Source organism: Egretta garzetta, unplaced genomic scaffold, assembly GCF_000687185.1.
Source record: "Egretta garzetta isolate BGI_Z169 unplaced genomic scaffold, ASM68718v1 scaffold797, whole genome shotgun sequence".
In the NCBI taxonomy this organism is placed as follows: domain Eukaryota; kingdom Metazoa; phylum Chordata; class Aves; order Pelecaniformes; family Ardeidae; genus Egretta; species Egretta garzetta.
In genome coordinates this window covers 373,494-396,094 of record NW_009260172.1, presented here as the reverse complement: position 1 = coordinate 396,094, position 22,601 = coordinate 373,494, and the positions used below count along the sequence as shown (strand labels likewise).

The window sequence follows — 22,601 nt, the reverse complement described above, 5'->3', positions numbered from 1 at the left end:
TGTTGATAATGCCCAGTTAAGGAGTTAAGGGTGCATCTAAAACTGTATCAGCTTGTCAGATCACAGTCGTTAAATAGCTTTCCACTGTCATGGCATAATGGCAACAGCAAAAGAAATTCCAGCATCTCTGTGCTCAAGGATCAAGGTTTCTTCTCCCATATAAACAACTTCAGGTTGGGATTTTCCAGAAATTTACTCTTGAGGAGATTAAAACAGCCCTTCATCTGTGCAGCCAGTGCCTCTCTAGAGGCAGATGGATTGCCTTTAAATAATTACTAATCCCTGTTTTTGCAAGTAAATTACATTCCTTTCCTTGGGGAAGGTCCTGCGTTCTGACAAATACACCCCTGTATGGGATTCACACTCCAGCAGGGGGAAAAAAAAAGCAGAACAGGCTGATGGGGAAGACTGAGATTTGTTGTGTCATTTCTTCTGTTAAATGTGTTTTTCAAGAAGATGGTAGTTAACAGATTAGAAAGGATAACTACCAAATTAATTCACACAGATCAGATAGGTTTTATGATCTGTAGAAACTCAGCTGATACGGAAAGGATGTTCCTAATTCTCAAATCTAGCTACTGATAAGAAACACATCTTTTTTTCCCCTCCTCGTCAGAGTGATAGCAATTTCAATTCGCCAGTGCCTGCAATTGTGAGCAAGTCTCTGTCCTCAGAGAGCTCTACAGCATGGAGTTCAGTCTTTCGCACTCCAAGGAGACGTTATGCTGTGATAGGGAATGACACAGCCCGTCTTTGGGGTCAGTGACTGACTCAAGTTTTGGATATTAGAACAAAATGTTAGAGTCACAGCAAAGTCTAAGGTTGGAAGGAGATGCTGGAGACCATGTGGTCCAACCTTCTGTTGAAAGCAGGGTCTCAGTTTAGGTTATCCAGGCCCCTGTCAAGCTGAGTCCTGAATATTTCCAGTGAAGGAGATTCTACTGTCTGTCTAAGCAATCTATTCCAATGTTTAATTGTTTGCCCACTGAGGTTTTTTTTCCCAGACCAGATTTTCCCCTGAGCAACTTATTTCTTGTCCTGCCAACCTGCATCCTTGTGAACAAAGGACCACCATCTTCTGTAACTGCCTTTTAGTTATTGGAAGCCATTAATTAGCCTCATGGAAAGAGAGAGTCTTTTAAGTGTTAGGCAGCACATCTGTCCTGACCTTGGTGTCTGCCTAAAGCTGTGATATTAGCATTTTACAAGCTGAAAGTTTTATTTCAAAATAGCATGTAGCATCTCTTGAGGGTATCGTCATTTGGAATTCTGTCCTTAAGCGTGTATCTTTTATCTTCTGTAATAGAAGTCAGTGCCTTAGAATTTCCCAGTATTGAGAAATGTGCGTCAATAATGTGTATCTGGCTTTTCATTTTGACGGGTCGCTGGTTGCTTTAAAAATGTGGTTTAGAGATTGGGCATAAGAGCTACAGGTGACCAGCCTGTGAAATCTGAGAGGGAGTCTGGTTGACAGAACTTTGCAGCAATCCGCAGCAGTGCACCATGCCAGGCCTTAAGTGGTCTGGGTTTGTTTTTCAGTGCTTGAGAATGCAGGACACTGTGTAGAAATCTGTTTTGGGATTCTTTGGCTTTTAAGTATTTGTTCTTTATATTAGAATAAAAATAACTGGAACTTAAATATGAAGAGTGTTTAAAATGTATCAAGATAGTTCTGTGATAGCTATCATGAAGGCTCTGGTGCCTAGGAACAATTCATTAGGGAACAATTCATAGGGAAGAATTAATTCGTTACTCCCCCCCCTCCATTCCCTGACTACAGCTTGGTATTGATGTAGTCTTTTAGGCTCAGTTAGAGATCATCGATATTTGAGAGAGACTGTGTAAACATAGCAGGTATATTAAGTAGGGACAAAGCCAAGACATCTGTATAAATGGAGCTAAAAGTGCTACATAATAGTGATAGGCAGTCTTTGGAGGCACTGAAAGGTTTCTTTGAAAGGATCAAGACACTTCCTTTTTTGCAGCAGAGTATATAAACCTGGCATCGAATTACAGGGCAGGTGCAAAGCATCATTCTATTTGGAAAAATACTCTGTCTAGAAAGAGAAACTGCACCTTCCTATTCATCAGTGCTGTTCCCTTTGTATGTCCAGGGATCCATAACTTCTGATTCTATTGATTAAGCTTTTATTGCTTTTTGTTTCCTTTAAACCTACAGAGTTCCAGTGATACAGCTGGCAGGGAGTAAGAACAGGGTTTTTTTCTTCTTCTTTATTTTCAATCTCAGGCCAAATTACTTACCATAGTTACAATTTCTGACCCTTTGTTTTCAGTGTATGGGGCAGAAAGCATTCAAGTTGATTTAAAAGGGAAAAATACAGGGAACTGACCTGACTTGATTTAGCAATCCTTGGAATACAAAAACCCATGGGATTTCAGAGTGCAGTTCATGCAATCCAGTTTTGGTTGGAATCATGTTTAAAGCTGTGTATTTGAGTATAGTATTTCTTCAAAAAGAGACAAACATACAGAACCTTTTCATGATTGTATCTGCCAAATTATCTCGCTTCAGCTTGCAGTAGAAGGGAGTAACCCCACTACTGATAAATATTTAATACAACAGTTTCCATGCTATTGGAATAGAAACACTAAGTACTATACAAGAGTGTCCTGTAATAAAACCAACAGCATGGAAGGAGGTGGGGGAGGAGAAGACTGAGATGTGGTCAGTTTAGAAAAGCTGAGTTTCGGATATGGAATAGGATGATGAGTTCATAAAACTCATCTGAAAAATGTCTGGGTGGCCTGAGAGAATTTTATGTTTCGTCTGGCCAGATGCTTGGCAGGAAAGGGGCTAGTGCAACATACGAAATGAGCATATGAGGAAAATAACACAGAAGGAGAGCCCATAGGCTGGATAAAATCCAGGGAGCAAAGTGTCTTTCATGTTATCTTTCATGATGTCCAATCCTGTATAGATCTGTTTTGTAGACACTGCAATTTTAGGGTTAAAACAACAACAAAAGCAAACAAAACATTACCTCATGGATTATATATTATTGCAGATTTACTATTAACTTGTTCCTCTGAATGGAAGAAGTCAGGGAAGCCTTTTCAGGAAATTAAGTTAAGCTTGAGATTAGTCTAGACATGGACATCTAGGAGAGAAGAGAGAAAGATCGTCTACATATTGTTGCTATGGGCATCAAATTTCACTCCTACAAGGCATATTTGGACAAAAACTAGCACTATCTACCCTTATGTGATAAGCCTTTAATTTAGTTCATCTTGTTTTAAAACCTGTCTGGATACACACCATTTACTAAGCATTTATGGCCACGTATTTGATAGATTCTTCTGAACCAGTCTGCAGAGCATAGCTTGAAGCATCATGTTGGTTGCTTCTGAAACAAAATGCCAGCATCCCAATTAATGTGTAAATGGAAAATATCTGCCTGTCATGAATTAACAAAGTGCTGCTTCTAAAGGCCAATTGATATTTCATACTGTAACTACTGCATACTTGTTACACGCTTAAGTAGATCAGAGCAGATTGAATGACACAAGTAGTTTTCCCCACAAAAAAAACATGTTTTTGTCTTTCAGATGCCACTATGAGGAATTTTTGCAAGGTTCTTAGTTTCTGGCTGCTGATCAAGGGTGTCTTGGTTTTCTCATCTCTGAGAGACACTGATGGTACGAATAAACTTTTTCAAAACTCAAGTGAATGTGGGCTTGGCTTTTGGGAAAGAGGCAAACATGCTTTCATCCATTCTTTACATCCCATATTAGTCTCTGAATGCCTGGTATTGCAGCTAGCACACAGCATTCTCACCAAGTGTAAATGAGTACTCCTTAATGCAGATAAGGTCATGAAAGTGTGTTTTGCCCTTCTGTCTTTACAAAAGCTCATTAATTAATATACTGTAAAGTTAAGTAGCTCCTACTGTAAATCAGGTAGTTGAACTGCCGCATGTTTTTTTGTGGCTTGACAGGCAGGGTCATGTTAAACTGTACTCTGATTTTTTTCCCTTTCCTTTCCTCCTTTGTCATTTTAAATCTCTCACACCCTTGTAATAAGAGCTGACACCTATCACAAAGCTCATGAAGAGCAGCACCATTACATAAACCTGCTGGATTATAGTAAGAGGTTTACCTTGGTTTCAATTTTATACCCTTTCTTGTATCTCATGCAGAATAGATGAGAACATTTTGCCTCATTCTTGCAAGATGAGTAAGGTGGCTAAAGTATCTGCCTCCTCTTGGGATTTAAATCTGACTTTGTTGTTGTTGGCAAAGCAAAAAGCATTAATTGCATGACTCTTATGTTACAGGCACATCCTATTTTTAATGTTGAAGTTGACCATATTCCACAGTGTTACCACACAACATTCAAGAAGCTTTGTTGTGAGGGTAGATAAGCTTTACAGCAAAGGCAGATGCAGATGCTCAGATAGGATTGGTTTTGTAAATCTAAAGAGCTTCAAGACAGGAAGGAGCCCATGGGCTTTGCTCTGGGTAGATGTTGTGGAAGTTTGCCGGAAGCCATAGAAAAGAGTCCAGCCCAAACTAGGAGGATGAAACGTGGCTTTTATGCAGAAGTTTGATCAGAACATGAGAAGTGCTGTTAATGGCACTTCAGATATGTTCGAGTTACCTGGAATTATTCAAAAACTGTTTCTCATGAATTCTGGAATGTCTCCCTTGAAAGACAAGAGGAAGTATGGTGCAGGGAGTTGTTAGGTAATGTAGCTTGTTACCACAGCTGCAGACCTCCGGGAGGGCTGGGAGTGGGCTGGGGACTGAATGGCTGCAGAGGCTAGATCCCACCCTTGTTTCCAGACATTTCTACCCTGGGTCACGTTGGGGGCCAGCAGAGGGGAACCCCATATTGTTGCTTGAAGTCAGCCTACTCTGCTGACACCTTTCAGCTGTGAGGCTACTGGCTCTGGGCAGGTACTTAATTCATTTGGCAGTTTGACTCCTTTATGAAAGCTGTCTCTTTTTGACCTGAAGATGGAACCTGGAATCAGGTTTTGCTTGGAAATGCTGCTGGTAAACAGCCTTTCAATAACACACACCTCTGAGGGGATTGCTCTCCAGTAAGGCAATTGGTCTGCTGCTTTCAGCGGTGTCTTAAATTGGAGGCTGGGGCTGGTAAGCCTAAATTAACGGTGTAAGTTTGCTGCCCATTGTAGACATCTGGGTCTCTGCCAGCCCTGATGCAGTGGTTTTAAATGTCCCCATTCATGGAATCACACCTGTTTATGCTTAAGTGCCAAAAAAAAGAATATTTTAGCAATGAAGGAATTCACTCAATTGTGAAAGGAATGTGCCTAGAAATGTTCCTTCATGGCATAATTGAGGAGGTTTGAGATGTGTGCTGTCTTTTAAAAATGAATGCTCACATCATTCACACTGTTCTTTCTTCAGGTGGAGCCATATGCATGAGGGTTTTTCTTTTGTTTTAAAGTTTAATAGTTCTGCTAATACAGACACCAACCGTCATTTAATTCAGAACAGCAAACTGCTGGTGAAAGGCAGATGTCATTAGAACAGAGGCTAAAGAATAGCCACCTGACTTTGTTCAAGGAACTGGACAGGGTTAGAAGAGTTCTGGTATCAATGAAATCCTCCTACACTGTCCAAGAGGAAGAAGGGATGGCATGTTTCATGATAAGCAAAAGCCTTCTGCTGTTTGCTAGCTTTCTTTAATCTGTAGTCAATTGGGAAGACCTAAAAATCTAAGCTGTTATTTAAAGTAGGAGTACCTTACCTCCGCAAAAAATAGGTGGTAAATAAGAACTCTTCTCACTTCCTCACCCCTGCTTTCTTTTTTTGGTCTTTGATTTTTAAAGCATGGTGTTGGAGATCTGATTTGTGATGTTTCAACCGATGGGGTTATCATGTTGCTGCCTTCCTGCCTGTGGTTAACAGCTTTCTACTCTCTTGACCTTGTTTTCTCTGTGTGTGGTAAAAAGTGCTTCTCTGCATATGCTTTTTTGTGTACTGGGAGGGGACAGCAGTTGGTACCGCACATTTATTTGCATCGATGGCCAAGGCTTGGTTCGGCTCTCTTAGCTTCTTTCCAAAGAGTCCCTAGCTTGAAGATGGGCTTATTGATGATTTTACAAGTAACTGGTATTAAACTAATGCTGCTGTAGTGAGAAAAGCCCCTTTCCTCCTACAGGTAAGATACAGAATTTAAACTACAGGGGTTTTCCTGTTAGGTTCTGAAATGTTGAGCTTTTCAGAGACCAAATTTTGAATCTGACATAGAAAAGCAGAATAGGAGTGATGAAGAAAGGCCTGTTGAATCTGAATTACTTCACTTTCACAAAGGTATGGTGTTGATAGAAACAGAATTTATTAAATTAATTTTGAATTTGAATATTAACTCTTGTCCTTTAAAAAGAAGATCACCTTTTCATCAGCAGATTGGAAAAGATTATGATATAAACATAGCTCAGTTAGAAAGAATACCTAAGATGGGTAACTGAAATTATTAGGGACTCAGAGATTTTCAGTAACAGGAGACACTGAAAAGATAAATGCTTAGATTAATGGAGGACAAATTACATGGGTTATAATAGAGGATTAGAAAAAATCATGAATTATGGGATGAATATGAATGCCAAAACAGAGGATGGAGCTGGAAGGCTTAATGCTGCCGGCGAATTAAGAGGACAATGCTGTGTTTTTTAACATATGGAACCTATGGAACTCACTGCTATAAGATATTGAGGCTAAATTCTCAGCAGAATTTAAGAAGGATTAGCTGTTGATGGAGATGGAACAATGCTACAGAAGATGAGATAAACGCCCTGTAATTAAAAGGGATACAGATTCTTATGCTAAAAGGCATTAACAGACTGTTCCAAAGCATCTGGTACTTTCTGCTGCCTGGCAGGACAGGCCTATCTGCCTGGGCATATGCTGTTCTCTTGCCCCTCATATTTTCTGTTTTCTCCCACCTGCTAGTGGGACAATTGGTAAGGTAGTTATGAGACTTCAAAAATATGTCCAGTATAGTTATTATATTCACAGCCAGCTACTAATGTCTTGTTTTCTGCTTGGTTGGTAGGCTGTCTGTTGTATGGGTTGACTTGATCTCCATATGTACACTGCCAAGCCCACGAAGACTCTTGTCTTCTGGGGCTTCTCAGAAATAAACAATAAATAGACTTTCTAGATTTTAGTTCTTAAAGTTGAAAATATCAATGGTGAGTTGCATTCTAACATAATCTTTAGAGGGCCTCTTTCAGATTTAGCATCGTTCATGACAAAAGCCCCCAAGACCCTTGTGCTAGTGCAAATGTTTTGATTTAAAAGTTTAAGTGTAGGTAGCAGGATTTCTATTTTGTATAAAGTTATGTTTTTCTGTCACTTTGGAAACTCAGGCATTCTTTCTGCAGTCTGAGGGCTCCTGAGGGGACAGCTGGTATGGTGGTGTGATATAATCACAATTTCGTAGCTTTGGGACCCCATATTGCACTTTGACCCATCTCCCATGTCTCGTTTACATTAGCATATCAAGTCATCATCTGCATCTGATCACAGTGGGTTAAGGTCCCTGGCATGGTTTACAGTTTTGAGGCAGAACCCCATTCTCTCTCTGGTGTGAAATCCTAAATGAGAAGTCTCAGCCCACATATGCATTGCTGGCAATAAATGATCTTTAATGGAAATCCAAAGGACCAAATGACATAGGATGTTTGGCACAGTGGAAAGGCTTATAATGGGGTCTTATTTTCTTGCTCATTCCTGTTGTGAGGGCCCCATGTCAGAAGGAAAAACTGTTCTTATTGGTATACATAAGTATAAACTAGAAAATATTAGTTTAGGCCATTCAAAGAGATTTTATCTCTTTGCCTTGTGGAGGCAAGGAGCGTTAACTGTGTTGCTGATGAGGCAACTGTGAGCTGTTATGCTAGTGTCTTTGTGTCAGAGGAAACATTAATTCATTTCCTCTCCAGTAAAAATTTCAATAAAGAGAATTTCTCTGGGTGAAGTCGGGACTGATGAAGGTGGGTGTTGGATTGAAGTGGCTAGATACTCAATTCCTATGTCTGTAAGAACAGATCCTTTCCACATAGATCTCAAACTCAGTGTCTTCTCAGGGGTGCTCCTTCACATGGTTCCTGCATACTGGAATGCTATCCCACTCCTGTCTCTCTGCCAGGTCTCCTTTCCTTCAGCCATGCCAGTGCTAGGTGGAGTCCTAGAACATAGAGCCCAGCCTCTGAGAACCCATCAGAATGTCTGTCTTTTCCTTCCAACTTATGCTGTATGCACATTTACCTGTCCCAGGTCCTTCTATCTGGCCTCCAGAGGTGGCCTCCTGGCAGGTGGCACTGAGGGTCAGATGATGCCTGTTGGATGCTCTTGGTCCTGTTATAAGGTGAAGAGAGGAGGGCATCAGCATGTCCCTGTCACCTCTCACAAAACATTAAAAGAGAGTCATTTACTGGGCAGATCTCAGGTACCAGTTTTGAGCAAGTTTCTTAATGAATCCAATCTCCCCTGTCATCTGGGTGTCCATCAAGGGCCCAAGGAAGTGGTGGTTTTCTGAAGGTATTAGAAATAGCTGCTGTTCACACTAGTAGGGGAACGAAGTATGCCATTTCACTCTTCTCTAAACACTTGGTAGTGATTCTTTTTAGCATTTATAACAAACAAGCTGTTCATATATGCTCTGAATAACATGGGAAGCAGTGATCGGTGATTGGAGACTCCAGAACTGAAGTTACAGTAGTTCTATCTGTTTCTAATGGAAGACTTTTCCAGTTGGAAGATGGAAGTGTGACAAAGAAAATATGGCATGGGATACTTGGTTCTGAAAAACACAGGCAGGTTTCAAAACTCATCTACCATACAAAGTTGTACTTGAAATCTACCTTGTTTCTCCCCAATCCCATGATGGGCAGAATGCTTTGGATTTACAGCATGCAGGCTGGGAGCTTGGAAGGCCCCAGGATGTGGGATACAACCCTCAGAGCATCCAGGTTTTTGGTTATAAATCCTGTAGCCTTGTGAGCCCTGGCAACTCCAGGTATTTTGACTTGCTGGAGTCTGTAAGCTCTTCATTGTGGAACCAGGAGCATGGAATTCCTGAGAACTCCATGTTTTTGTCTCTCATGTGATACTAATTTCAGTTTGATTTTTTTGGACATTCTTTTCCCTTTAAGCTTATTCCAAAATCAATTGTGTGTTTTTTTTAATCTGAGCTTTCTTCTGTATACAAGTGTATGCCAGAGTCTTAAGATATTCTTTCCAACTCTTGTTCCGTATCTCCTTCTCATGGCCTTCCACGATTCGGAGCAATGACAGGAAAGATGTAGTCACTGAGTTTATACTCAGCAATCTCGGTTCTTTGTATACCTAGTGTACCCTGAGGAAGGCTTGTATAATTGAGTTCTTGGTCAATATAATTCAAAAGAAAAGAATGAGTTTAAGAACCATATCCCTTGCTTGATAGTGTATGCATTTGTGTGTCTCTCTGCAGGGCTCAGTATTGTTCTGAAGTCATGTGGCAGGGTTACTAAAACTCATGATTTCTAAAAATAATTAATTTGAGAATGGTGCAATGGTTAGTGTACTGACTGAGGCAATGTAAGGCGCAGATTCAGTTTGCTTCTCTGCCTGTAATTTTACTATTCATCCTCAGCAAATGTCTTTGTGTTCAAGTTCCCCATATTTAAAATGATGACAGTAGCACTACCCTACATAATAGAAATTGCAAGGTAAAATACATAATAAGTTGTAAAATGGTTCATGAATTCTGGTGACTGGAGTTTTTATTTTCCCTTTTTAAAAACTCTTAGAATTTCCTATTTTCAAATCAGGAATCATGGGGGACTATAATAAAAGCTTAAGATATTTTTGCTCAGCCTTCAGTGTTTGTTCCTCTTCTTGCTTATTGTAGTCCCTCTTCTTCTCACTGGATCACCAAGATCATTTAAGAGGAATGTCTTGTAAAATGGATTTGGAACTTTTAGAAGGGGAAAAATAAGCATAATTTTTACATGTTGCTGAAATATATTTTATATCTGTATTATGTCTTTATAAACGGATGGTTTTAAATACGTGTATAAACTTGGTCAGCTTTTGCTCTGTTTTGCAGCGTGGTTCCACAAGACAGTTGTGCAAAAACAGCTGAAGAAGGCAGAAACAAACAGAGGTTCAGGAGCACTGTAGCTGGGCATAATTGGCACTGAAGTTCTGGTGAGATAAAACTAAGGGCTGAGAAAAAATATTAAATATGTTATGACTGCCAAGAAAACCTGAAGTTGTTGGGATCTGTATTTTGAGGACTATGGTGGACTGTTCGCAGGAGGGAACCAAGTAAATCAGTTTCAGTAGGAGAACCAGCCTGTGTTGTTTGGGCCTTATTACTAATGCCCTTCCTTTCCATTTTTTTGCTAAACCCATTGTGACATCCGTTTTCTTACCTGGTATCTGAAAGTGGCCTAAATTCTTACTCTTAATACTTGGCTGAGCCATTTAGATGCGATGGACTGATGTTTGTTGCCTTGTCCCAGTCATTTGTGTGTGGGACTGAAATGATTTTCTTGATGTGGAGACACCTCTCAGCAACAAAATTCTGTGATTCAGTAATCAAAGATTAATGAAGTACAGAGTGAGCTTTGGACATTTTTCATGCCCTAATTACTTAACAGAGGTCAGTGAAGCAAAATGTGTTTGTTGCCATCCTGAGCTTACACTGTCAAGTGGCACCACCGTAAGGTGCTGTGGAGTGGCCTTGCAGCAGCACCCACCACTGAAGTCTCAATCAGAGGCAGAGTTAAATGCAATGGCTAGTCAAAACACAGCTGGATGAACTGGTTGCAGCTTTTTCACTGCTTATTTTTTCAGCAAATAAGCAGTTCTGTGTGATTTGTTATCTGAGCTACATAAATACCGAGTTAGAGTTCCAGCAGGAGGAAGTGGCATCTAATCTGTAAAGCTGCTCTGTGGCCACAAATTCAAGTGGTGGAAGGTTACTGAAGCTTGTGAAGTCTCTCTGGTGGCAACAGCATGACTCTAAGGGGTCCTTTGTACACAGCGGGAGGGGAGGCTGATCTGGAACCGTGTTTGCCTTAGTGCTCACTGCTCGGGCTTGGATTTTGAAGCTGGCTATTGGCTATACGTGTGTCTTCTGTCGTTTTTTTTGAAGTACTGACTGTGATGTAGGCTAGTCATGGAGAACTCTTAATGGAAGATGCATTGCAGGTAGTGGTAAAGAAAAATACTCTTTTGTAGTATTTGAAGGCAAAAATAGAAAACTGGAAAACTTCAATAAGGTCTAGTAATGAAAGCTTGGAGGGAGAGTTGTGTTGCTTTTTTTTTTTAGTAACCAATAGAAATGTTTCCACTATTTACAAACTGACTGAATTTGTGGAGATTTTTTATTACAAAACATTGTTTCAGTTTTTTAACCTTGAGGAGAGTGGATTAATTATTATTGTCATGTGATTTCATGGGGGATGCTAAGGCAAATACTCATATTGCATTAGTTTTCAAAAGTGCACAGCTTTTTTTTTTTTTTTTGCTGAAGCTAGTCTACATCAGTGTAAATTTTATGGCAAACCAATGATGGGCACAACAGGAAAAAATGCTTTAAAATACTTGTGCATTCTCTTTAATTTTTTGGCTGAGAGCTCAATTTTGTGTGACAAGAAAAAACCACTGAAAGTATCTAGCTGCAGCATAGGATTACAATGGCACAACTTTACCCTGCCAGTAAGTGAATTTTCAAACAGAAGTTTTTTCAGACTTCTAAAACCATATTCAGACATTTGCCTCATGTTTGAATTCGACTTACCCTGCAAGCTCCAGTGTCTGAGGCAGGTACCTGGCTGTGGCCTATGAGTCTCTTCCATGTTTTTCCCTGAGAAAGTTGGTTTGTGATGACTGCTCAAGTTTGTATGTGCGCCATAGACATGTACAAAAATGCCCCATGCTACTTTGGTCACTGCTAATTTATCTTTTTTTACTTCGGTGTTTTGTGTGTAGCCTTTTCTGCTATCATACACACTGCTGAGTGGTCATCTCGCAGTCAGCTTTCTGATGGACAGATTTGATGCAGGTAGTTCTGAAATGACTTTTGAAAAGTGAAGTGAATACACAGTTGGTATAGGCTCAGGCCTGCCTATTGTTGAAATGTTATTCTAGAGCAGAATAGGTGAGAGAAAGATATCACATCTACAAACACTGGGTATTTCATGGCATGAAGTACTTTATGGTGGAGCGATCTCTTCTCAGAAAAAGTCTGTCAAGAAAGGTACAGCACTGCTTTAGGGTGTTGCTTCTGATGTTGTTACATAAAAATTACAGAATTTGAAGGGGCTTTGCAGCATAGATATCTAAAATTGAATAAATGTTATATTATCTTTTCTCAAAGATACCTGATAAAATAATTAACAGTCCATTACAATGTGCGTGTGAAAGGGTCAATTGAAAATTGTGCATAATTTTTGCTTTTCATAGTAGCTGTATTTCTTTCATAGTGGCCTCCTAATACAGTTTCTTTCTTTACAAAAAGAAAATAATAACCTTGATTTTAAATCTGCTGTATCATTTTGCACCATCAGTGCACTGCTTTTATGCTTATGACAAAATGACAAATTTGGAAGCACCAGGCATGACCTGAAGTATTTCTCTTCCTCCCCTCTAGGCACTTGCACACACATGCACAGACATGTGCACGGTCATGCCCTCTCTGTTCCAGAGTCCTAGCAGGCATGTTCCACTGCTATCTGGAAGAGAAATGTGGCAATTGGGTCAGTGTTTCTAGTTCACAGACTACCTGCGATGTAAAATGGCTTATTGCCATACACAAGAACAATCTCTGACATACTAGTTAAATAGAGTGAAAATAGCTGCAGGTTCAGATAGCCTCACATTTAAAGAGTTTTAAGAATTGATTGATGATCCCGTAAGAGGCAGCAGCTCTGCTTTTCTGGTCATGGTTAATTATATCACAGGTGATGGCGTCACATTACGTGCATGTATAACTGAGGCGTTTGCCTGAATAGAGTATGCTGGGTGCTAGTCTATTCCAATTCCTTGTCCCATGGCATTTGTTTAAGCTAGGAAAAAAATGTAACTCGCTGTTAATTTAATGAGTAGGGAGAGGTTAGCACCTGTCTATCTAATCCATACTTTTCCAGTATTTTATTGCATTAAAGGAGTATCACTTCCTCACAGTTCTAGCTCATAAACAGCTAAACAGTACTTGACATTTAAAGAGATTTTCTGTTGTGCACTTGTATAGTCAAGAGTAATTCTAATCCTATTAAAGATATTATGTCATGGAGGCGTGCCCTGGGGGAGAAGGCTTCTGCTAACTGGCCCGATGGAAAGCAGAGAGGAGGGGCAAGCAGGAGGGTGGATTTATTACTCGATAGTTAGGTCAGGGATTTCTGTGGGAAATGCCCAGTGGCTGCAGTTGCTGATGATTTCACGGCAACAGCAGTGAAACACAGAGTGCTCTCCGATAGCTGGTTGCTGAATGAGATACTGCAAATGGGTGGAAAGAAAAAAGACAGCGTGTGAGGGAGAATCAGAGACACACAGAGAGGGAAGCTGAGAGCAAGGAAAGTGCTCCGGCTCGAGGAGAGTCTCCCAGGTGTACTGCAGAAGCTTTTTGGAAATGGATGCAAGGACCATCTGCTGCCTGTAGATTAGAGGGCTGTAGACTCAGAGCACAGAGAAAGAGCTTATGGCTCTTTTGAATAAAAAATCGAAGTTCTGCATAACTGATTCATCAAGATAAATCATGAGTATTCTCTTGCATGGGATATTAATGTGTAAACCCATGCCACAGATAGACAGAGTACAGCCTACATGCTATAAAAAATAAAACCAGCAACAATGCAGTGAATAAATTCTGCAGTGATTATCCGATTTATGTACGAAGAAAAAGAGAAGCAAAACACAGACAGCTCTTATCGCACTGTGGCATTTGCAAGGCACTGCATTTAATGCTGAGAGATGCTATACATTAAATCTGACAACTGTGAAAAGAGAGATCATGGAGAAGTCAAGTAGTGAGGATTCTTCAATTCACCGGAGTCCATCTTTGGATAGCAAAGACTCAGATTTTGCTAAACCTTCTACCTCAGGGAGGGAATTTGGTCGAGGTTTTACTGCTGGAGCTTTCTATGGTACAACTGGATCACGCACACAGAGCCACACTGGGGTCGGAACCGGGACCGGCGTTGGGACTGGGACTGGCGTAAAAAGTGACAAATACAGTGCACCCAAAGGCAGCAAATACGTGGTCTTTTACCTGGATCTATCCTTTGTTTTCCTTTTAGAGTTTAAGAAGTGCAACATGGCAAGAGGCTGCCTGTGTTGTTTGAAATACATGATGTTCCTTTTCAATTTAATATTTTGGGTGAGTACTACCTTTTCAGTTGCCTTCATTTGTTAGTATATCTTGTACTGCTGCATTATGTGTACAGTGCATCTTTGAAGCAGTACAGTAAGTCCTCCCCTCCCCTCCCTCTCTCTCATACCTGCTTGCAATATTTTCAGTGTTAAACTTTTGTCTGTTGGGAAAATGTACATGCTTTCTATATCTTTATTACCACCTGGTTACTGTAGTTTGATACTAATTCCTCAAACTTGCTGTTCTAATGTGTGTTTTGAACTGGGTTATCTAAGGAAGGGCAGAACTGTTGCCCTTTAAGGAAGAGCAGAATTATTGTAGCATTAAAATACTGCAGTGGTAGCATTTTTGCATTCTGTTATGATACCTCGTGTGGCATTAAGCTGCAGGTTAATTTGAATTTGAAGTATATTCTCATTGTCATCATAAATCTCACCTGTTTTTTGAAAACTTCATTTGACAAACTGCTTTTTCATTTGAAGGAAGTTCTGTGCCATTTCTCCAATTAAAACCAATAAATCACGGATGTTCTAACCTCTTAAGGTATCAGCATAAATGTAAAATGACTGGAATGGTGAATTAATCTAGATTCATTTTCAGCTGCAGTTGTCCACATTGGCGTGTGAAGTTGGAGACTTGCACTTGCTTCTGAGGGATCAAAACTGGTTTTCCTCCATCAACCGAGAGGCATAAGGAGTTGTAACAACGCCTCAGCAAGCAAGTTAAAAGTGTAATGGCTACTTTGAGCAAAGTATTGTCACACACAAGGGAGGGAAGAAAAGTTAAGTCATCTGGCAGCTAGGCATCCTTGAGTGAACAATGTTGTTGAGGAAATCACAGGCTAATTGAAATACTGAGTATGCATGAATATAACCCAATACAAAGTGGTTTGCTTAGTTTGAAATCAAAGCTCGCTGCTTTCCTGATAGTTGCAAAGCTTGGGCACATGAACAAAATCATTCATGGTTGTGATCCAGAAATACACAGTATACCTCATAAATAAATGAAAACGCTACCCCTGGATTTATTTTTGAAAAAAGGCCATTAACAGTCCGGGTAACTACCTCTGGTGTAGAGATATCATTGTTCAAACTAGGAATCTTACTAGCAGCCTCTCTGTTTATCGTGACCCACTTACTGAAATAACCTTTAAGAGCAAGAGTTAATGGGAGATTTGGTATGGTGTTGAACCATTCACGCAATAGTGAGCTTTTATCACTAATAGACTGAAATGCTACAATCAATGAACTTGTGGGACTCTTACTTAAATAGAAGGGTAGAACTGGTCACTGAAGAACATCTGATCAAAGTTCACTTGTGATTTTTTTTTCTTTTTTCTTTTGTATACACAAATCCTACTAGAAAGTTGCCTTAACTATTTCTGGAATAAATCACTTTGAACACACAAGATTTATATCAAACTGGCTATTTGACCCAATGCTGCATTACTTTGACACCTTGGAAGTATTTTTTTCATATGCTATATACTGTGATTAGTTTTAGAACAACTTTTTTTCTGGTATGATTACTCGTCCTCTGTACTCAGTCAATAGGTATCTCTTACCCCTCACCTCCTTAGATGCAATATTTTTCTTTGCTTTTATCTCCTTCCCAAGCAGCAATTTTCTTGACTCTGCATCAGACCTTCAGAGTCCATTTTTCCATTCCTCGAACTTGCAAAAATATTTCAGATCTCATCTGCCTGCTCATCTTTGTCTGCTCAGCTCCCACTGGACTTTTACACAAACACAGTGCTTCTTAGGTTAAAACTAGCCTACCATCTGGAACAGTTCTCTAGTACTCTGTGCTTCTTCAATTCTTACCTCTTAATCCCGTTTGCACCCTCCCCACCATGACTTTTGTTCTGAGGCTTATACCACTTCTCTTTCTGTTATTGAACTTTGCCACCACCTCTCTATCTAATATTCTGGAAGTGCTTTTTGTTTGAGCCAGGCTATACAGAAGAAAATGATACTCTGGAATGGTGAATCTGAGAGATTATAGAAAAATGCTAAATGCAAGATGTCCAGTACTTTTCAAAGTGGTTTACCACAGAAATTTGATCCACCAGCCTGGTTTAAATTGTCCAGAAGTCCCCCTTTCTTCACTTTAGCTGGCTTGTACTCAATTTTGCAAGCCAGTCTTGATGTTCCCATGCATCCTTCCAGAGGACTCCAGTCTTGCTAGATTCTTATTTTTTTTAACCAGGCTATTTTATTGTCTTAAATCATTCAAATGAATAACATGATCATCTCCTTTTACCGATGGAGACATGAGCTAGAATGAAGCATACTACAGGCAGGTGTTCTGTAGTTTGCTGCCACTGGCTTTGTACCTGGAATCCACGTTAATTCTGCTATAACTGTCTGACAGGTTTTGGATGTTTGGCTCTGTGTGTGCTCCTTGCTGACACTGTGCACTTGCAGTAGCTCTCACTCCTGCCCTGAATTCCCCCTGAACAGCTCTGCCAGTGCCGTCCACTCCAACCCTGCTATTTCAGTCCTGTCGTCTTAACCCATTTTTCCACTCCCAGGTGTGCCTGTTCCTATTGCTTTCTTCTGAATTTCTAAGACAACCAAAATCCACAAACATGAAGTTGTCGCTGGCTCTTGAGTAGTGACTATCATCTTCTGTAATGCAAGGTGATTTATTTTTAAAAAGAGAAGAGTCATTTTAAGCATGAAATTTTCTGAACCTGTAATTCAAAGCAGAATGAGACTCCTGGTCTTCAGAGGTGAGAAGACCACTGCCACGCTGTTACCTTACGACAAAGGCAAGAAGTGTTTTGGGTTTGGTAGGGTTTTTTTTATATAGGAACCGATTTAGGCAACTGGAAACATGTGGAAAACTGTTTCAGGGATTCTTTAAACAGGTGCCAGTCTAGCAGCTGTACAGCTGCAATAGGCAATCTGGCAGATGAGCTTGCTTGCCAAAAGCTGCATTGTTCTGAGCCTGCAGTAGCAGAAAGCCTGTCTCATGTGTTGTTCTCCCATAGTAAAATGGGGTTTCCGAGATGCTTCCTCTGAAAATGAAGACTGGTGGTATCATTTGGCATCCTGAACGCTGGCCACTATTGACTTGAACAATTCTCAGTGTTGGCCCCAAGAAGGGTGGTGTTCTATAGAAAAAGAGGAATCTTTTTCCATTATTTGCTTCTTGACACAGGGAAAAAGGCTGGGGCTTAATCTGTCTGTCACATGGCAGCAAGCCGTACTACTCCTTCAGCCTGGCAGCCAGCTCGTATATATTCGAAGACCAATTATATTTGTATATTTTATGTTATACACTTCATTTTTATATAGAATGTATCTTCTATATTTTAATGCATATCTATATATGTGTATACACGTATTTGTTTGAAGGTGATGGAGAAGTGCAGTGGTTATTGGCTTCTCTCTATCGTTATGTAGCAAATATACTGTCGCTGTGATTACTGTGATAAAGAGGTGGTGCACTTTTTCTGCCCGCCAAGAATTCAGTGTTTGTGAATTAGATTCATGACAACAAAATACAGTTTTTGAAAACTAGCAGCATGTGTATTAGTTAACGTGGAAGGATCACATATGAGTTCCGCAAAGCAAATTGATCTAAGTGGGGCCCAGCAGTAAGTTGAAACAGAAGGTGTTTCTCCACCATATTACTAAGAGCTTCAGGTATTTGTCTGTGGCCCTCTGATTCTTAGCAGTTGTTCTTGGCCATCTGGCATTGCTTTCTTTTAGAGATTAGGAAAGTCTGAGCTGAGGGTTAAGGAAGCTTATAGTATTTAATTGTATGGCTAGGGTGATGATTTACACTGAATTCATCCTAAGTGCATAATATGTTTTGCAAAGGGACTGGGCAACTACAAACGTTAGCTGATTTAGTTTGCCTTCAAGAATATTTATCTGCAAATATACAGAGATTGAAAAGTAGCCAATATAGCTCTGCAGAAGAATATAATACTGATTTTTGATTCTACAGTTAGCAGCTTAATTGTCAAGAAAGGTAATCACCAAATACAAACATATGTCTTTCTAGGATAGATTTCACTTCATTGTTTTATTAGAGAAAAGGATTACAGTAATTACTTTTGCAAAATGTATCAGAAAATCTTACCAGCTATAAAATGGAAATTCTATAACATATAAATTTTTAAAAGAAATTTCACTCATGAAATGAGAATTTCATAGGGTCCTAAACGGGAAGTTTTGAAGTGACGGGAATAAGCTATAAAAACTTCACTGGAGAACTTTGCAAATAGATGGTGGTCATGGTTAAATTTTGGGTTGTTCTATTCATGTAACTGAGGTTAATGAGCCCACATACAGTGAAGCATTCATGACATCTTGTTAGATTTTAGCATTGCTTAATTTTAATTTAAAATGTATTTTATTAGGAGGAACATATGGCAAGATTATTAAATCTCTGATCTTCTGTGTTTCAGGAAGAGCTAAGGAAAAGCTAAGTTTAGTCAAGAAGATCCTTAATGTGATTTATTTGTTAAATTGTTTATATTTAAACTGCTACAAAAATATTAGGAATAATACCTACATATTAATGGTATGTTTGTAAGCAGACGTTATCATTTATCTAAGTTAAATCAAGTCAAATTTATAAATTCAGATATTTAGTATTCAGTTTCCAAGTAAATCTTACAATAAGTTGGGAGCATTTTCCTTTTGCTTAAACATAAGACTAGAAAAGAAAAAGATGAGCTGGAAACTTGCTGGTCCAGAAGTAGCAGCAAAAAGTCAAATACAGTGAATACTCCTGAAAAGTATTTTTCTGCATTAGTCTAATTTACTCGTATAGCAGGAGTAATTAATATTTTTTTTTGCTGTAGATTAAAAACAATGTTGCATGTTTATCAATGAGCATAAAGACAGTAGTACAGCAGCCATGCAGGTCACTTTTAGTAAAGACACAGATCAGACTAAAAGACAGGGAGCATGCCCAGTCTCTGCGACTGGCTGCTGGCAGAGCTATTGGTACTGTAAAGCAGCAAAGAATTTTAGAATGGTTTATATTTATACCATACCAGAACATATACTATAGTGCACTGTTTAGTTTGAAGTACAGAGCTGGAATGCTTAACTGAACCTGTTGGACAGACAGTTAAATCTTGTGAAGAGACTTTGTCCCTACACATAACTGAAAGTTAATCTCTGAGGCAAAATTGCTAACTACAGAGAACTTAGAACAGTAAACACATTAAATTTCTCTCTTTGTTGTTGTCTTCCCCCCAGCTGCATTATCTGATATTCCCTGTTTTCTGATACAGGAAATAATGACGAGGAGAGACAGTGAGTGACTCTGGGATGCCTGTCTCTTGACATAAGAGCGATATTTACTTGTGTCGTATTTTGACTCTAATGACATAAGTCAGCAGTGCAGTGACAGTTGTGGTACAGTCCCATGACATTAAGACTACTCAAAACCAAACAAACAAAACCAAACCCCAAACAGCTCCCTCTAACCCCCAAACAAAAAAGAAACCCAAACAAAACAAGTAAGACAGTGAAATCTGGGAAAAGCTCATGTTTTCAGTCACATTAGCAGGAAGAATTCAGGTTTTGGTAGGGATTCGATAAGCTGTGAAAAGATTCCATATTTTAGTTTTAGTTTCCCCTCCAAATGGTAGGGCACCATTGGTATGCCTATGCAAACATGCACCGCAGTGGGGGAGAACACTTTAGATAAATGTCTCAGCGTATCAATGTTTTGCCTGGGAGAAGAAGGAAAGGTAATATTTAGTTCAAAGTGTGGTGTCCTAATTAATATGATGTAAATAAAGTCCATTTAAAAATCTGTACAATGACATTATTGTATAATATTCAAACATTATTAGAGGCCTGAGACTAGTTTTTATTTAAGATAACAAGGTTTGCTTGGGAGCTGAGTTAGACTGGTTAATCCAGGTAGTGAGGGACCCATAACTGGGTCTAAGCTGTTTCAACTTGAAAGGGAAGATATCTGATATGGCATTTTTCACAGTGATTCTCTCACTAACTGGTCATTACTAACACTGTATTCTATTCAGGTTGTTTTCTTTTTTTGGTGTGTGTGTTTTTTCTTCTAATTATTTTTGTTTGCCTTCAGTGTGGAAGTGTTTTTACTCTAGCTGTAGGTAGGTGTGAGTCTCTTTTGTGTCTCTTATTTTGGATAAACAATGAGATGATTCATGACTCAAAAAGCAGATTTGTTGTGTACATCTGTTATAATGTAGCCTGCTGGACATAGTTTAATCATTTGTACATGAGGAGGTTTATAGTTACTGAAAGTGAGAAGCAGAACCCATACTCCCAGAGTTAAATATTTCTTTAAATATATGACTCGGGTTCCATTTCTCATATCCTCTGGCTGCCTGACCTTAAGCAAATTTCTTCAGCCTTCTGTGTCTCAATTCCCCTAACTTTTCAAAATAATGATGGTATCAACTTTTATGAAGCGTTACTTATAATCATGGGGTACAATTATTGTTAACTTTGAATGAGCTTAATCGCTATAGTGTTTCTTACTCTGCCTCTGGACTCCTAGGCCCATGCAGAACATTTCAGTAAGCTGCTTGATTGGGCCTCTGTTAGCATGTTCCCTTTTTGTCTTAGTTACCTTCCAGGTAACTAAGATCCAAAGGGTTATAATCTTCCTCATGCAAGTAAAGGATGAACCTGTAACTCCATTATCTGGCTGGCTGAGGAGGCATCTAATTTTGCATGTTTAAATGCTGCTGACACAGAACAAGATCTGGGTGGAAAAGATGGGAGGATGCAGTCCAATTTGTGGAAAGTAAAGTTCAGTTAGTTGGGGTTTTGCTGTACATAAAATTAGGATGTTCCTAATAGGAAGCCAAGTTGTCACAGTTAATATGGTGGACTATACTTAGTCCACTTCTGTGTTTATCCCATATAATTCATAAAGCTACCCAACCTTTCAGAAACTCATAGACACTTTGAATCAAAGGAGGAATTCAGCTGGATATCTTGGGCTTTGCTTTACATATCTTGCAGAAATAAATAAACCACACCTTCCAAACAAAGTAAAGGAACCTAATATGGCTGAAGATGTCATTAAACAATGAATGTTTGCTGAACTTGTTGGGGCAGTCACATTAAAACTTCATTATTTTAATGTTGCTTTGCAGAAATGTCTGCAGGGACTGAACTCAAAGCAATTTCACAACTTTCTGAAACAAATTAGCTTTAAATCAACTCAGAGCTGGTCCAAAGTTCACATGGCTGTCCAAACCTTTTTCATTTAACTACTCCATCCAGTGTAGCAAGGATTGTGAATATTCTTGGGACCTGCTGCCAGTTTGAATTTTAAATTCATCTGCAGCTCATCTTTAATTATGTCTCTCAAAAATTGGCACCATGGCCAATAGCTTTATCACTGCTCAGGTAATGCAGGTAGAGCTAGGTTTTACACAGGGTTACAGTACACCCAGGCAGTGTTTGTGGTTGTCTTGGCATAGCCAAGTCCCTACAATTTTAGCAACCAATCTGAACCCATTTTAAGTGTTTAGTGTCAGAGTTAACATGTCTCCTGTCTCACCCAGAGCCTCTGTGCTGTCTGGGAACACAGAGCTGTTGGTGACCCCTTGGAAGGGGATGCAGGCTGAAGCACAGAATGACTAGCTTGACAGTTCTTTTATTTCTTTCTTTGCCTCCTTGTATTTGCTATGTTTTTGTTTTTAAATGCAGTAAGTGAGAAATAACTTTTCAGAGTCAAAAGAATTAATAATGTTTGCAAATATTACTTCTGTTTTAGTGGGGAAGGAATTCTGTACCCATGGATTCTTTTTGAATCTACTTGGTCCTCTTTGCAAGCTGCATTTGGTAGTCCTGTCTTTTTGCCTGTCTTCTGACTCTCCTGAATAAAACCCCCTTGTGCTATTTCTAACCAATGCACCAGGTATACATAGTTTTGAAAATACATTGAACTAGTGTCTGTATGTCTGTCTTCCCATATAACACTGGCAAGTGATGAGGCATCAGGGATTGAATTTGTATATTTTTTATTTTTTCTGTGGATTTCCCCATACTTCTGTTTTATGTGCATTCTGGTACAATTTCTACTGCTGTAGGTAGAAATGGTAGGTCTGCAGTAGGAAATTATGATATTACTGTTGATTCTTAGAAGTGTATGACGTGTTTTGAGAGTTGCTGCAAGGAATTAAAACCAGCAGAAACTGGTATGCTAATAATTTGTTATGTACAGAATTATCATTTCTAACACTGTAAGGAGTTGCGACTAATAAGGGTTTTTT

The 22,601-nt window shown here is 39.3% G+C and overlaps 1 protein-coding gene across 2 annotated transcripts in view; it reads left to right on the top strand.

Moving 5' to 3' along the window:
* TSPAN9 (tetraspanin 9) overlaps positions 1–22,601 on the top strand; it is a 174,664-nt gene that overhangs the window by 55,466 nt on the left and 96,597 nt on the right. The window contains exons 1-2 of one of the 2 annotated variants that reach the window (XM_009641728.2): positions 3,578–3,657; positions 14,283–14,362. In XM_009641728.2, the coding sequence (XP_009640023.2) occupies positions 14,300–14,362 (63 nt within the window). In that variant the 5' untranslated portion in view covers positions 3,578–3,657; positions 14,283–14,299. Of the gene's footprint in view, positions 1–3,577; positions 3,658–14,282; positions 14,363–22,601 lie in introns of those variants that run through there. The other variant, XM_035897142.1, reaches the window with a different exon arrangement.